At 29.4% G+C, this 11,354-nt stretch overlaps 1 protein-coding gene across 1 annotated transcript; it reads left to right on the plus strand.

The window, feature by feature from the left end:
* The first annotated feature begins 6,967 nt into the window (after positions 1–6,967).
* Positions 6,968–11,354, plus strand: LOC114390715 (la-related protein 1B-like). The gene is made up of 6 exons (XM_028351573.1): positions 6,968–7,592; positions 7,884–8,409; positions 8,486–8,642; positions 8,738–8,828; positions 10,115–10,186; positions 10,300–11,354. Exons 1-6 carry the CDS (start codon positions 7,263–7,265, stop codon positions 10,573–10,575), a joined length of 1,452 nt encoding a protein of 483 aa, XP_028207374.1. The 5' UTR covers positions 6,968–7,262; the 3' UTR covers positions 10,576–11,354.

The following is an 11,354-nucleotide window of genomic DNA, read 5'->3' on the forward strand; positions in this document are numbered from 1 at the left end:
ATTTACATTCTAAAAAAAGTTATTCATAGAAAATTTGATATGAATATATAATAAATATTTATTCTAATTAAATATGTATCTTAAATTCTAAATTGTCATAAATTTTAAAATTTTTTCCTATAACAAATTAAAACATCAACCGAGTAATACAATCATCAATTTAATATATAATATTTGTTAATAATTTTATTTTTGCTCAACCATTTAATTAAAAAATTTAGAAAATATATTTGATCATTCAATTAAAAATATTATGAAAAATAAATATATAGTATATTGTTTCATATTTATTTGAAAATATTATGCACAACTAAAAATGACAAAAAAAAAATCCATACCTATAGATATTTGCCGATAAAATATTCACAATAGATACTAAATGAATATCTTTAGATACTACTTGTACTTGTACTTGTTTTCACTACGTATCTGTTAATGAACACGAGGACAAATATCATGGGACTCATACTAGTGTTACCTATTAATATTAAAATACTTAAGTATTCTTTATTTTTTTTCAAACTTAAACACGTAAATATTCTTCATAAATATTTTTTATTTGTACTTGTGTTTTGGAATATCATTTTATTTGGACTTATATTTTAATGTATTTTTATTTGAGTTTATATTTTAGAGAGTAATTTTTTGATAATTTTGTTTGGAGTTCACAAAAGTTATTTATTTAGAATTATTTATGGGCATTTTTAATTGTGTAGATAGTAGAATATTTGAATAATTTTAGTTGTAACAATTAAAATATTTTTTCAAGAAAATATTAAAATAGCTAAAAATTACAACAAAAATGTTTGTTAAAATATTTTCAATTTCTTTTTTGCAATCGTATCCTTGGGTACATGCGGATATCTTCTAATATTAAATAAGTTTACTGGTATCCGCTTAAGGGTACCCTATAGGTAACGGACGAGTACATGACCAAATAAAATACATTTTTTTTTTTGTTAAAAAAAGGTTAATAAGACACCTGTAAAACTATTTTAATATATATATTATTAACTTTAAAAGAGTTATTCTTCCTTCTAATCTTTCATTTTCTTGAAATCTAATGGTTAAAATTAATTATTCATCACAACCATTAGATTTCAAGAAGATGAATAATGAGAATGATGAGTAATTCTTAAAGGAAGTTGATCTCTTTTCATATATATATATATATATATATATATATATATATATATATATATATATATATATATATATATTCATAATTATCTTATATATGTTTTCTAGTAGTGTAACATATATAAAATTTTAAAAATAATTGATAAATATATTATAAAAAATATAATATATAAGAAAATCATAAATTATAAACTCAACACTCATACATGACACATGATATTACACTAGTTTAAGTTGAATTAAATGTTTAATATATAAAATTTGGATGAAATATTTAAATAAATGAATAGGCATAATGGGACAAAAGCGATTTAACTCACCTTAGGTGAGACATGTTAAAGTTTGGATTTGGATTTATAAAAGAGAAAAATAAATTTCTTAAACTCAACTTCATCCCCTTTAAACTTTATTGAGCTTATGAAAACTCACTAGGAACTCACTTTATATATTTTTTTAAAAATTATTTACTTATATATTTTTAAATAATCATATATTAATTTATTAATTATATTTTAATTTAAGTAACATATAAAAATTAATAAATACCAAAGGAACTTAAGATTAAAAAAATTTAAGAATTAAATCATATTTTAAACTAAATTAATTTTTTTAAAGGGGACTAAATTAATTAAAAACCATAATATACTTTAAATTTTAGAAAATTTTAATAGAATAGCAAATTGTTATGTATTGTGGTCTATATGTACGTGCGCTGTGAGGTGACGCTGCATTTTCTTGCAATCTATCAATTTGATATTACTAATGGCATATGAAAAGAGATTATAAAATATCAACATGCACGAACTACGTTTATACATATTTGCTTTGTTTTTTAATTATTTCACTACTAAATAAATAATTAATATTTTTAAAGACAATGGTCCTTTGGTGTATACATTTCCTAAAACAACTTTGCTCTCATTGTTTGATTATTGAAAAAGAAAAACATATATTAGTTAAAGGATAAGTTGGAAAAATAAATATTCACAAAAAATGTAAACGGACATGAAAACGTGTATTTCTTTCTCCTCTTCTACATTTTTTTGTGTGCACTTTGCTCTCATTCTACCCACTACATTTTTTTGTGCGCACTTTTCTCTCATTCTACCCACCCACAAAAGCAACCCCCTCACAGTTTTACACAGTTAACAAAACTGAAATAATCCTTCAAATACAATGCTATTGGGACGCAAAATATGTTTGATCTCATTTTGCCTTTTCTATTTTTCCTCTTCTTTTCTGTTTCACTTTTTGACACATTGTTTCTCCTCATTGTGTTTGGGGAGAAATTTAAAATTATGAGAAATTTAAAATTCTAAAAATTTTAAATATTTCAATTCAAATTCTTTTATTTTCAAAATTTTGTGTTTGGATAAAAAAAATTAAAATTATGAGGATGAAAAAAATGAATAAAAAAAAGAGAAAATATAATTGGTGTGCTAGTTATACGTGTTTCTCTATTTAGGAGCTCATAAAGTGTTTTTTAAGAAGACGGTAAGAAGAGAATTTCAACTTTTCACCTTTTGGAACTTTTCACCTTTTGGAAGGAAATTGAAATTTCAGATTTTTAGTTGTTTAACATTCTGTTTTAAAATTCCAAAATTTTAAATTCTTCGTAAAAAAATATCCAAACAATGAATTCTAAATTACAGAAATTCAAATTCTCTGATAAATTACTTTCTTGAGTTAAAATTCTCAAGAAACGCACTCGTAGAGATTTTGGATTTAGCCCATTTTGGTTTTCAGGTTCTTCTCTCCTATCAATGGTTGTTGCAGAAAATTTAACAACTGCCTTCTTAAATTTGCATTTAGTGGAAGAAGTTTCCAATGAGTATCATTTATTTCAATTCCTCTCATCTTCTCAGTTTTCAAGCCTAGATTTCAAGAATATCCCATTTTGTTTTTTTGTTGAATCCTAGGCAATTATTTTATTTTTTGGCTTTGGGCAAAGTGACCCGCGTGACTATGTTCTTTTAACTTGGCCACCACATTACTCTCGGACTCCTTCAACCATTTGCCAACATTAAAGGATGTGATTAAGGTTGTAGATGATGTTTTTTTTTATAAATAAAATCATAGCTTGAAGTTTAATGGTTGGTAGTTAAAGGTGTGTGATAGCAATCGCTATTGAGATTTATGTCATGAATTGCTTCATTTTGTTTTTGGTTTTCTTTACTGTTAGTCATGGTACTCTCTCAAGAGGTTCCTCACCACTCTTTCCAGTTCCAGGACATACGTCATCATTCATCAAACTTCATAACTCAATCTTATTTTTATTTATTTATTTTAATTTTTTAAAGGATGATTGGTTCATTTCCAATAAGAGTTTGATCAATCTTGATCAAACCCAAAGTTTGGTCACAATCAGGATAGAAATATTTCGTAGCGCTTAACATTCATCATAAACTCATTCATTCCTTAATACTCTTGCTTCCTATTTGTATCTTCTTTTTTTTTTTTTTTTTCCTTTCTAGCTATTTTTCAAGTTGAAGAAATATAACTTTTGAACCTTCATTATTGAGAACTTGAGATTGAAAAGTTGTTCACTATTTCTAAAGTTGTGAACTTTTTTCCTTAAAACTCAAGCAAAACCTTTAGGGTTGAAATCCTTGAATTTATTTTATACCAATGCTACAAAATATATTTGTTTTTGGCCTCTGGAATATTTGATGCACCAGATTTTGAATCTTTTATTCATTTATTTATTTCCATTATTGAAGTTTTCTTTTAAGAGAAATCATTTGTAATTTTATATCCAAACTTTATCTTTTGTGTATCTAGCTTCTTCCTATACTTAAATAACAGAAACTGTACCAAGTGAATGAGAGAGATCAAGATTGGATTTAGAATTTAGAATACTGAGTATTTGATTTATGGCTTATGTGCATACACCAAATAGGCAAATACTAGGAGTGTTTTGTGACCTATTTAAGATCAATAGGTTGTAGTTCATTTGTGGTCCTTCAAGGGAACGTTTATGTCTACAAATATCCTCTTGATCCTTATATGTAGGATAAGGAGTAAGTGGATGATCAGTTTTGATCAATTAAAAGTTTTTTTTTTCATTTATTATGAATTTTTCTAATTTTTTGTATTTTATGATGAGGGAGACAAACACAATACATGTGTTATGAATAACTCACCACCAATTTCAGTTTCTCTATCTTTTTTTTATTGGTTTAAAGACTTTCTCGAGACTATTTGTTTGGGAATATAAGGAATTAAGAATGGTATCTAACACCTTATTGTTTGTGTCATCTTGTGATACATATTTCATAGCAAAATATGATATTTGAAGTTAAAAAAAAAACAAGAATTGCAGGTGCATAGCAAAATCTTATTATATTCTTAAGTGGGAAAAACATCATTGATTAGAAACAAAAATAAATTTTACAGAACTAAAAGCAAGAAAAAAACCATTTGAAATGCAACATAATTTTAAATCAACTTTTAACGACAGATTTTCATTCAAAAGTGAAAAATTATGATTTTAATTTTAAAATTGAAACAAGATAATAAAAAACCTCCTTTATTTGATCCAGTTTTAAAGTTTTAAAATTTCCTTTCTTTTTTTTTTAAAATTAAATAAATTTTAAAACCGCATGTTGATAATTCTAGTAGTGAGTAACCCACCATTTTTATCAACTAAAAATATTTTTAAAATAAAAATTAAATTTAAAGTATTGATTTCTTTTTAAAAAATATAATAAATTTTAGGAAACTAAAATCAGAATTCTTTTTTTTTAAATTTTGATTTGTTTTAAAATTTTTTGATAAATTTAGAAAACTAAAAGCAGAAAAAAAAACTTTTGAATTGCAACATAATTATAAACCTATTTTTAAAAATGGCTTTTGATAATTTTAAAATCATTTATTTTTTAAAAGTAAAAATAGTGATTTTAAAAATTCCCATATTCCGAGAAGAGGAAATCCAAAAAAAAATTAATCCTAGCATAAAAAAACATAATAACAAAATAGAAATACAAACACTTGAGTTTCAGCTGGAATGATAAATTAAAAAAGAAAAAAAAACATACTTACATTCTCTTTTGGTTCTAGGCATGTGTATGTAGGATTGTATGACTTATTTTGTAATTTTTCAAAGCCAAGAAATTATATGAATGATGTATTATGCAAAACATTAAGAAGAATTCTTAAAAGGTCAAAAACTATTTAAATTTAATATTTATTATTTTATTGGTATCTTTTCTTTTAGGATAACTAATAAAAATAATGATAAAATTGACATTTGGTTCCTATGATTGCAAGGAAGTACTCAAAATGTATGTATTGTTTGGTTTGTCAATTAAATAAGATTTATGATTATCAATTATCAAAAAGTATTGTACATAAGTAGTATTTTAAATTTTATTTTTATTATTGAAATATTTCTAATATTTTTTTCTTGTGTATATAATTAAAGTTCTCTGTATTACTACATACACTTCAATGCATATAGTAATATAAATTGAAAAGAAAAAAAACATTTCAAGTTTAACGTCAAACCCGCGATAGCAAAATAAAAATCTAACATATGCATGACAACGCCTGCATTTCCACTAGTAATTATAAAAATAAAATCCTAAATCTATTATTATATATAATTATATTTATATATAGCAAGATCGAGAGTTGATCGGCTAAACTCAACCATAACTTCGACCTACTATTATAGGTTAAAAAAATTAACATAAATAATAACAATTTGTGTCTTTCAACCAAATAATTTAGGATTTAAATTTTAATTGATCTTTAAATATAAAATAAGTCATATTAAAAAGAAAAATAATTATGTTCATGATCCTTATAGAAATTTGTCACCTAGTTTTTCCTTGGCAAAAGTTAAAACGGATATCCGCAAGTTCCAGTTTAATTGACGTGCCTATCTATTAATGTTAATAACTTGAGAAAAGAAATCATAAAAAACACTATCATTATAAAAAAAAAACATTTCTTATGAGGATTCAAGTGATAAATTAAAATTAAAACTGAGTAAAACGATAATCAATATATATATATATATATATATTAAAATAGAAAGATATCCGTAATTTAATATCAAATATTAAGATTTAAAAAAAAATTAAAATAATATTTTAAAGGTATAATAAATTGTAATTAAAAATAAAAATAAATACAGATACTCAATATTAAAGAAAGTTACGTATCTTATTGAGAATAAAAACAATTGTTATTTAAAATTTCTAATAATATAGGGTAATAATATAAGATAAGATAAGATAATATATATTTTTTTAAAGACAGATGAAATATTTTGATGATAAATATATCAGAAAAAGATTTTAATTCTCTAAACCCCGATATGGATGAAATATCTGTAAACAATTCAATTAATTCTCTAAACCAATATACTGAATATCAAAGATGGACCGAATATTTTTTTAAAAAAAGATAGACGGAATATTATATATTCCTAATGGCAATAAATTTGAATAAAAAAGAAAGAGAGTTCAAGTTTTTTTTTTTAAATTGAAAGCACCTTAAAGAAGAGTCTTTATTTTTTTCTTTCTCATTTTTCAAAATTTTAATATAAAAATGATTAGATTAGAAAAATAAAAGATAAGAACGATAACGAACTCTTTCAAAATTACTCCTAAAATGTCTTGATCCGTCTTCGTTTAAAGATATATCAGATATTAGATTAGATGTGCATATATTTCATAACAATTTGAATAAAACAGTGTAGTTATATTTCTATCTTTGGAATTAAATTATTATTCGCGAGTAGGGGTATTTGCGTAAAGTGCGACGTCACAGAAAACCTGGTATAAGAAGGAAGCGTATTTTATTTTCTGATTCTGAGAGAGAGAAGAAAGAAGCGAAGCGAACAAAAAAGAACAACCAACGTGACCCCACCCTCTCTTCCCTCTTCCTATAAATGCTCACACTCTAACAAATCAAATACCTCTCCCACTTGCGATTGGAAGAAAAAGAGATCATCAAACCCTAACACACACTCTCTTTCTCTCTTCGAATCCGAATTTTTTTTCCATCTTCTCCTCGATCATTGCGATTGAGATTGAGATTAACCCTAACACACAAACAAATACACACACACACACACACTCACTCACTCTGTTCCGATTTCGATTTTGGTTTCAATGGCTATGAGCGGTGCCTCTCCCAATCATTCCCCCAAGCCCGGCTTCTCCTCGCCATGGAGCCAGATTGTCGCCGCCGCCGCACCTCCCTCCTCCTCCCCGCCGCCGGAAGACTCTGACAACGGCGGCGGAAGCAATGCCGATACCGGTAAGAGGGCTGCGTGGATTAAACCCTCGACTGCCGCTTCTTCTTCCGTCATGGGCGCCGATTCCTGGCCGCTGCCGTCGGAGTCCGCTCGCGCTCCGGCTAAATCGCCGTCTCCCTCGCTGTCGCCGTCTGAATTGGTGAAGGCTTCCACGGACACGTCCTCCGTGCCACCACCATTGCAGGTTTTTTTCCTTCGAGATTTCATTAAAAAGGAAAATACAAAATGCTTACGTTGCTATATTTTTTTAGAATTATATTAATTGTTTTTGGGTAATTCTCCGTTCTGTTATTAGTGTTTGCTGTTTTCTCTTTCATATTTTATGAACTGAGAAACAATACAGTGGTAGTCTCTTTTAAGTTAGAAGAATTTAGATCAATGTTGATGATGCCGGCGATTGCAAATAGAATTTATCTTTTACCTTTTCTGGAATATTTGTTGTTTGGTTTTATAAGTGCACGTGTGTGTATTGTAGGGTCCTGGAAGCCTGACTCCCTCACCACATAGGAATGTTAGGGATAATGCTAACGCGAACAACAACAACAACACTGGGCAGACTCACCCGAAGTCTTTTAAACGCAGCAATTCGAACACCTATTCAAATGGAGGGTATCATCCACCACATATGTCTGGGCCTCAAGGTCCAATTGCTCCTGCTGGGTCCCACAACTACAATTCGGCTCTTAAGGAGCATCAACCCAGAGCTGGATTTTTGCCTAATGATCACCCACCGCATCGAAATTCTTTTAGGCACCGGAATGGTGGTGGTCCACATCAGCGTGGAGATGGTCACCACCATCATAATAACTATGGGGGAAGGCGTGATCAGGACCCTGGAAATCAGGACTGGAATAATCACCGGAATTTTAATGGTAGAGACAACTTTATGTCCCCGAGATTTGGTCCGAGGTTTATAAGGCCTCCACCGCCTCCTAATCCTGCTCAATTGTTTCCACCACCACCTCCACTGCGCCCTTATGGGGGCTCTATTGGGTTTACTGGTATGCGCTGTTAATGAATGCAAAGATGTCCTTTTATAGTTTATGTACATGGTCTGATGATTGTATGCATTTGTAGAACTACCTCCACAGATGGTATATGTTCCGCCTCCGCCTCTGGAATCAATGAGAGGTGTTCCTTTTGTGTCTCCAATACCTCCTAATGCAATGTTTTTCCAACCTCTGGATAATCAGTTGCATACTAAGATTGTCAACCAGATTGACTACTATTTCAGGTGTTGCTTATACTTTGATCAGCCACTTTTTTTTTAATGGCTTTTAATTGTTTTAGAATGCTGACTGTAGATTTACCAACAAATTGTTTTTTCAGCAATGAAAATTTAGTTAAAGATACATACTTGCGGCGGAACATGGATGACCAGGGCTGGGTTCCTATAAATTTAATAGCAGGCTTCAAGAAAGTAAGTTGTTTTGGGGTATTTGATTGCTTGGTTTTTTAACTTTGAAGTTGGTTGCTTGATTATGTTTATAATTGACTAATATTATACTGCATTTTTTAAAACCTTTTATATAAAAATGATTTATTTGTTGGAGGATTAAATTATTTTTTATTATCATTAAACTCTACCATTTACCTGAAACATTCTGTGGTATTGTTTGGCTGATTTCTTAGCACATACATTGGATAATGATTGATGAAATATTTTTATGACCCAATTTGCCCCTTTAATTTTATTGTTCTCTCGTTGACAATCATGGGATGACAAACAGTGGTAGCATATTTTTTGTGTTGCATATGCTTTTTGTCTCCCTATGGTTGCAGATGTCCTTGCATTATATCAATGGAAAATGTTTGAGGGAAATATAAATTTACACTTTTAAGATCAGTATTTATATCAAATTCCAGGTATTACAGATATGGTGCATGGTAAGTGCTACATTTTTTAAGCATGGGATTAGGGTGTTAAAGCTGCAATCCTTATCTAAACTAGGTTTCTATTTCAGCAATTAATTGAATTGTTTACATAGTAATTAGAAACCAGCTTCTGTGAACAAAATTTAGTCCTTTTTTATTATGTATTTTTCCAGGTATTATTGTTGTGTAAACCCTGATGTAGCATAGTAAATATAGAGGATCTCTAGAATATTAAATTATCAGATTTAAGATTAAACTGTTCAGTCATTTATTTGTGTGACCTATAATGTGTATGGATATTGAACTTTCCCAATTATCTAGAATTTGATTTTTACTGATGTCGGAGAATGGAAGTCGATGAGTAAATGAGTATGATTGTCTTTAGGCGTTTGCCTCCTGTGCTTGATTCTTGGACACTCACTTCTAAAGCTGTCTTATATGTGGGGTAGTCTGGTAGAGTAGAGTTTATTGTATAACGTGGTTCTGTGTTTTATTTTTCAAGAATTCAATTACTCCTTCTAACCCAAAATAAGTATTGTCCTAGTTTGTTTTACACAGACCAAGAAAAGCTAATAAATAGATTAAAGAGAGTTATAAAGCTAACCTTAGAATTAATATTATATTAAAAAACTAAAGTGGCCCTTATTAGGGGCATCAGTTGAAAAAGGCAATTAATATTACATTGAAAAGCTAACATGGCACTTATTTTGGGATGGAGGGAGTACCATTCCAACCAAGTTTTGTTTTTTTGTTTTTGCAAATTCTTCTACCATGGAAATGTGGGTTGAAGCATTTCACCATTAGGTGACTAGTTTTTTTTTTTTGTCCCAGGTCAAGTATTTGACTGAAAATATCCAGATTGTGTTAGATGCTGTTCGAACTTCATCTGTTGTTGAAGTTCAGGTATTTTTCTTTAGCTTGCCTTGAATTTCTACTTTTTAAAATTTAAGTAAACATGATATTTCAGGTATTGTTTGCTTGAGTTTTATTTTAAATTTATTCCTCTTCAATAATAGGGTGACAAAATAAGGAGAAGAAATGATTGGAGGAGATGGATCTTGCCTGCTGGTCTGGTTCCTAATGTTAGAGGTTCTCAAACTGTTGGACAGCTGGCAGAACAAGTCCAAAACATTGCTCTGGAGACAACTATCAATGACAATGCTGGAATATTAGATGATTCACAGAATAGAACTTTTGGGGATTCGAATAGTCAATATCTCATTTCCACTAGCGAGGGTACTGCTCAAGTTGGTATTCAAGTTTCAGACCATTCTGTTTCTGCAAGAAATTAGAGCTGCAGATGTTCTTTAAAACATTTTTTTGAAGAATATTCTTCAGAGGGAAGCAGGAAGCAGGAGGGATCATGGTCTCAAGTTTTACATATTGCACAGTGGGATATGGTTTCTCATGAGGTATCTAGGAAAACATGATTGAGAAATGGGAGGAAAATACCTTTTTATAAAACAGAAAAAAACACCAAATGGTAAAAATGGCCGGCAAAGGGCACATTTTATATATTCTGTGTTTTGGAGCTAGTAGCATGACTCTTGTGATTACTTGTTTATATGGGGTGTAATGTTCCTACTCTGGTGATGGGATGGTAACTTGGCTTTAATGTGGGGATTCTTTTTGTTTTTATTCCCCTGAATTCCCCTAAGCTGCTTTTTAAAATCTTTGGGGTCATATTCCCACCTGGTTTAGGAGCATTATGTGAGGTCAATGATCATGGGTGATGAATGAGTTTGATAGCTACTAGTTGATGACTGTGAGTGAAGGGGAAAGATGGCTTTCTGCTGATGGAACTTGTCCCACAACTGCTTTACAGAATGATTGTATGATGCTATTTCCCCTCTCATCATCTTTGGAGTGGCTATACTTTGGTTTTTTTGTCCTCCGTTTTACTTTATTTAAACTCTTACTAGGCATAAATTATCCGTGGGGTTATTTAAACCAAAATTATTATTTGCCGCTGTATGTGGTCGGGATCTTGTCAATTTGGACCTTTAAATGACTTTGTCTTAATTATTTCATAGCCCTACGTGTTCTAACATGTATTGATGCAATTCGTTTA

This window comes from Glycine soja, chromosome 16, assembly GCF_004193775.1.
Source record: "Glycine soja cultivar W05 chromosome 16, ASM419377v2, whole genome shotgun sequence".
Classification (NCBI taxonomy): Eukaryota; Viridiplantae; Streptophyta; class Magnoliopsida; order Fabales; family Fabaceae; genus Glycine; species Glycine soja.

What these genes read in the sequence shown, in the direction of transcription:
- LOC114390715 (XM_028351573.1), top strand. Translation starts at nt 7,263, where the DNA reads ATGGCTATGAGCGGTGCCTCTCCCAATCATTCCCCCAAGCCCGGCTTC. An exon ending in GGGCTCTATTGGGTTTACTG is followed by an intron (nt 8,410 to 8,485) that starts GTATGCGCTGTT and finishes ATGCATTTGTAG; the next exon opens with AACTACCTCCACAGATGGTA. An exon ending in CATCTGTTGTTGAAGTTCAG is followed by an intron (nt 10,187 to 10,299) that starts GTATTTTTCTTT and finishes CTTCAATAATAG; the next exon opens with GGTGACAAAATAAGGAGAAG.